Source organism: Myotis lucifugus, unplaced genomic scaffold (assembly GCF_000147115.1).
Source record: "Myotis lucifugus unplaced genomic scaffold, Myoluc2.0 scaffold_95, whole genome shotgun sequence".
Classification (NCBI taxonomy): domain Eukaryota; kingdom Metazoa; phylum Chordata; class Mammalia; order Chiroptera; family Vespertilionidae; genus Myotis; species Myotis lucifugus.
Window position 1 is genome coordinate 1235786 of NW_005871143.1, and position 6000 is coordinate 1241785.

General features: G+C 46.3%; 1 protein-coding gene across 10 annotated transcripts in view; it reads left to right on the forward strand.

Moving 5' to 3' along the window:
- The window catches only part of ATXN1 (ataxin 1), a 403499-nt gene extending 397743 nt beyond the window's left edge, over window positions 1-5756 (forward strand). For all 10 annotated transcript variants that reach the window (XM_023756489.1, XM_006091750.3, XM_014458392.2 and 7 more), the window contains one exon: window positions 5128-5756. In XM_023756489.1, coding sequence (XP_023612257.1) covers window positions 5128-5658 — 531 coding nt within the window. In that variant the 3' untranslated portion in view covers window positions 5659-5756. The remainder of the gene's footprint in view (window positions 1-5127) is intronic.
- The last annotated feature ends 244 nt before the right edge of the window (window positions 5757-6000 follow it).

Here is a 6000-nt window from a genome sequence, read left to right on the forward strand (position 1 = left end):
ACATTTGTGAAAACAGGGACTCCTGTTAAGGAAATAGGAGGCAAATTTAAGCAGCAGACGTTTTGTGTTCTTTATATCTTGTTTTTGGTGCTATGCACATATGTGTGTATACAGACAGCACCCATCTAAGATCGAAATATTCAAACAGCATAAATATGTGTTTATGCATACAGCGTTTAAATACAATAGCTATTGACTGAGTAGTTAAAGGAATTTTATTGAACTTATACACAGAAGAGCAAAGAATGATCATAAAATCCAGTCATTAGCCGGAGCAGGACTGTGATATTGAATAAATTATTATCGGTCCAGCTGAGTTGCTTGCTTGTCCTGATTCCTCCATTTGAATAGAAGGTGGAGGTGATGGGTTTAAAGGGTTGGTTTAGGGGGCTGGAGAGAGGGAGGGAAGACAGACTTCTCATAGAAGCAGTAGTGAGCACATGGGGTGCCTGCAGCAGCAAGAGAGGGGGGGGAGAAGGAGGAGGGAAAAGGTGATCTGCCCCTAAAAGAGAAGTCCTGGCTGCCAGGCATCCAGAGATGAGAAGCAGTGGGGCCTCCAGCTGACATAGGACAGAGGCTATTCATGCTCACATTTTATCCTACGACTGCTTCACGTATTTGGAAAAAGATACATTTATGGATGAAAAAGATGGACTGTGTGGCGCTGCCAGGAATTATGTAACGTCCTTTGGTTTTTATATGGTGCTGCCCTCAGGAATGTGTGTTCATTGGGGTTTAAGCAGAGACCGTTTGAACCCCCACAAGGTCATAAAACGAATGGTTATTAGCACAGCTGAAATAGCAAAGAGGAACCTCAAGAGTGGAGAGAAAGGAACCAAAGTTTGATTCTATGAGGTCATGATGAACTCAGCGTCTGACAGGGACGCGCTGAGGGAGGCCGCTAAGGCTCAGCCCAGAAAGCTGCCTGTGAGTGGTGAGCCAGCCCCCAGGCAGGTGCTGCCCCTCTCCTGGAGAGGACTGGTCGCCCAATTCAGTCCCCGCTGAAAAGAAGCAAGGACAGCCAGCACCTCTCAGCGTCTAAACATTGACCTCTGTTGGCCAGTTGTGCCGTTGCAGTGTTTTTGCAAATAGACGGCAAACACAGAACTAGTTATTCATTGACAGTTAATGAAGAAGTCACAGGGAGGGATCTTTCCATCGAAGTATATATGATCGTGTCTGTCTTCTTGAAATTCCCTTAGAGAGGAGCCTCATCTACCTCCAAGCACGCCGTCAGTGCTGATGGGTGCTGCGTTGGGCATGCTCAGTACAAAGCTGATGACCTGGTCTCATGTTTGCCTTCCCTCTGTAAACACACTGCAAGGCGTGCACCTATTACAGGCCAGAAAGCATCCTAGACTCTGGGCATGGAAAGATGAGCAAAACGGACAAAATCTCCACCTTTGTGGAGCGTATAGTCTTGTGGGAGTTGGGGAAAGAGGTGAAACAAATAGCATGAGTAAAACAATAATGTATCGAAAGATAGTAAGTGCTATGGGGGAAAACAAAGCAGGGTAGAGAGGGCAGGAAAGCTAGGGGGGTGTTGTTATTTCAAGCAGGGTGGTCAGCAAAGCCCTGGGAAAGGGCAACGGAAGGCGACAGCGCACAGGGCAGACGGAATTCCAACTGCAGGGACTAATGTGGACACAGACGCAGAGGTGCAGGTGCAGTTAAAGGACCAGCAGGAGACAGGTCACTGTGGTGCAGTGAGGAGGGGGCATGCAGACCACGGCTTGTGCATGGTGCTGGTTCTCCCAGGGAGAGGGAGCTGGCTTGGCCAGGACAGGGGCAGTAGAGGCAGTGAGACGGGGTCTCATTCTAGGTAAATTTGGAAGAGAGGACAGACAGGATTTGCTTTGTGATTTGATGAGTGTAGTATGAAAGAGCCGAGTCAAAAGTGATTCTGGGCCCTTGAATGACTGGAATAAAGGAAGTGCCATTCACGGAGATAAGAAGAGCATAAGAGGTGCCAGTGGGCAGGGGCATATCAGGAGGTCTGTTTTGGACAAATTGCATTTGCGTTACCACTAGGTAGCCACGTGGACATCATGAGATAACATGGTGGCCGGGATCCAGATGTGCCTTGTGAAGTTACTTGTTTTGCACGCATGTTGTCTCCCCACTGAAGCAAGAGCTCGGTCTTAAACAACAGGTTCTCTTCTGCAGTCCCTCACATTTAGCAGGTGCTCAGTGTGGTTACTGAACTTTATTACAACTGCAAAACCTGGAGTGGGAACACTTGATCAGCAACATTGGAAGCTCTCAGCACCATAGGGGAGACCTGCTTGGGCCTCAAATTCAAGGAACTCACAGCCTCGCTGTTCCAGTTTCAAGTAACATCGTGTCACAAAATCCCACCAAGTCTGTTTCTGGCCAGCACAGTAGCCATCAGCACGGATAGCATGTTTTGAGGTAGATAAGTCTTCTCCAAGGGAATTTCAAACAGACCTAAGTACGTATACTCTTCCTGAAAAATCCCTCCGTATGGTTTCTTCATTAACTGTTAATGGTCAGTTAACCTTTAAGAACATTTATGTCCTTCTGATAAACCTAACTATGAAATACACAGATTGGTTATGGATACTTTAGTATGCTTATCTGAGATATGTCCAATGAGAGTTTAACTTTCACCAAAGAAAGGGAAAATACTTACTTTAGTTGACATATATGCAGACCCCAAAAAAGTACATTTTCTAGATAATTCAGGTTACATATAGTCAGGAGGGAAATGTCTGAGGATAAATATTAGTGAGGATGAATAATCAGTGAGGAGAAAAAGTAGCATTTGGCATGAGCTATCCAGTCCACTGTGTACAACAATCACATTATCTGAATAATCTTTCACTGTTGGTTTGTGTAGACTCACCTGAGGATGTGTGTGTGGCATCTTTTCCAGGATGTCAGAGCTCCTTTGGGAGGAGGCAAAGCCAGAATTTAGGAAGAAGGGACCAAAGACAAGCCTTTGAAGTGGTGGAATATATCTTCCCAAACCTACCCAAGTTAAAATAAATTCCTTTTATCATCAGCTCTTTTTAGTGCATATCTTAAATATTCTCTCCCTCATCACTTTTCTTTCATGAATTGTTAGGTAGGCTGTTCAAGCTACAGACGACCTCATGGTATTTAATTCTAAGACCTGCCTTGGGAGTGTTGAGATGAGGGAGTAATGAAGGGCTTTCAAATGCCCCAAAACTTTATGGAGTATATAATTGGAAGCATATGCATCTACATCACAGCCTTTGGAATAATCAGTAGTGTTACTTGTTATAAAGGCCTTGAAAACATTTCTTCTCAATGAGTCTGTAGATACTGGGTAACACGTAAAAGTCTCAGATAGACTTGTCTATGAATATGCAGTAGACATTGTTTTCAGAACATGGAATATTGGCTGCTCTGAGGAGTGTGTACAGTATGGCTCACACACCAAGAAAACTGTCAACTGGTAGGTATTAGGCTTTCTGTCAGCAAGGAGACAGACTGCCCGAATCAGGGGATCATCCAGGAACATGCAAAGCCAAAAAGGCCAATATGTTTGCAAATAGGGCTTCCAGTATTATGAATATCACATGACCTCTGACAGCTGTTAGGCAGGGATAAGCAAACAGTGAGTCTGTTAGATTCTTAGGAGATATTTATACTTGAGAACTTTGTTTTTATGACTTGGAAATACAGTTTAAAAATCCCCACTTGAAGAAGGGTTGGTTCCTCTGCTCAGTTTGTGATGTTAATGGCTCTAAGAGGTTTGGGGCAGGATTTATGGAGCCAGCTCCAGGGTGGCCCTCCCACTTGGAACTCAGTGGTCATCCCCATCTGATACTATAACTTGTATGATTGTTCATATGTATATGCAAATATATGTGTGCGAGATATAAATGTAGTTCTGTAATTGAATAGCAGCCTCATCACACATTTATATGGGGAGACTAGAATTGTATGAGTAGGTGTAAGGCAAACACTATTTCACAATTTTCTGTACCATGAAACAAACCATGAGTTCCTGCCATTGGGATCCTGTTTATTTCAAGTGACATTCACCACTGTTGGGGATAGTAGGAATGTCAAGTTCATCTCTCTTAGTGGTATTATATCTCTGTTCATAGAGGCAGAGATCGGGAGCACAGGAAAAAGAAAAATGGGTTGGGAGACCAAAGAGACTGAATTAAATCCCAATTCCATCAATTCACAGCTGTGACATTAAGCAACTGATTTAATCTCTCCGAGACTATAATTATAGTTCCCTATTTATAATTTAGAACAACAATGCCTTTTTCACTAGTATATTGTTAGTATTAAACAAAAGGCTTTTTGTAAAGTTTGTACTCTATCGTTCAACAGATAGTAGGTACTCAAAAAATGTTAGCTTTCTTTACATTTTTAAAATATCCCAGAACTATGAAATGTTCCCCAGATGATATTCACATTGATATGGGCTCGTGCTCACACACTATAGTAATAGGCATGCGGCCCACAGGCGGCGAGTTTGACATGCTTGTTGTAGATGAACCAAGTACTTGAGATGTATATGTCACATTGACCCTCTCCCAGCAATGTTCTCCCCTCAAACCTCCCCCGATTCTGCTTCCCCTAAATTCCTAGGGTACACATTCATTTACCCACTAGATATGAAGCCTCAACTATGTGCCAGGTACCCCTTTAAAAGCCAGAGATACGGTGATTAACACATGGTGCCTCCCTCGGGGAGCGCACACAGTCCAACTCAGACCCACATCAGCCCTGTCGCACAGAGAAGAGCCTTGTCCCATGAGCTAATCAAGCACAAGGCCAGCGCCTTGCTCAGTGCTGAACACTCCGATGTTCTTTCATCCTTGGGGGTCGAAGGACTTGTTTTCACAGAGACCAGGCCTAGAGCTGATACTCAGTAAAAGGATATTTTGAGTGCTGAAGGGACTTTTACACTGGCTTCTGCCCAACATCTGCATACGGTAAGTACAAATACAGCAGAAAATTAAGAGCCTCGTTAGCGTGTGTTAGTGGAGGGGATCTGTGGAACTGTCTTATTTTGCTCCATTCAGCTTCTGCACTGCACGTGTGTGAAATAAAACCCGAATAAAAGGTTTGCACTTACTTCCTTTCTGTCTCCCCTCTCTGTCTCTCACCGTCCCACAGGTCAGCGTGGAGGTGTTGGTAGAGTACCCTTTTTTTGTGTTCGGACAGGGCTGGTCGTCCTGCTGTCCAGAGCGAACCAGCCAGCTCTTCGATTTGCCGTGTTCCAAACTCTCCGTGGGGGACGTCTGCATCTCGCTGACCCTCAAGAACCTGAAGAACGGCTCGGTGAAGAAGGGCCAGCCCGTGGATCCCGCCAGCGTCCTGCTGAAGCACGCCAAGGCCGACGCCCTCGCGGGCGGCAGACACCGGTACGCGGAGCAGGAGAACGGCATCGGTCAGGGAAGTGCCCCGATGCTCTCCGAGAACGGCGAACTGAAGTTCCCAGACAAAGTCGCATTGCCTGCAGCGCCCCTGCTCACCAAAACAGAACCCAGCAAGCCCGCGACCACGAGGAAGAGGAGGTGGTCGGCGCCCGAGACCCGCAAACTGGAGAAGTCGGAAGACGAGCCGCCTTTGACTCTCCCCCGGCCTTCGCTCATTCCTCAGGAGGTGAAGATTTGCATCGAAGGCCGGTCCAACGTGGGCAAGTAGGAGCGGCGGCGTGGCGTGGGGCAGGAATTCGGCCCTCCCTTACCATTTGTATCCAGATTACTGTACTGTAGGCTAAATAACACAGTATTTACATGTTATCCTCTTCCTTTAGGTTTCTGTTCTTACCTTGTCGTTAGAGTTACAGCCGGTGTTGCGCAGGAGACGGTGCATATGCTTTTTCCACGAGTGTCTGGCCGTGGGCGAGCGGGGGCCGGCACGGGGCCGGCGCGGCCAGGCGCCTGGTGGAATGAATGTGGCTTTGGAGTGGCTGCCTTTTCTAGCAGCGCCAGAAAGCATCCGCTGGGCGCTGACTTCTGCTGGTTTCATGAGGAAGTTCGGGAA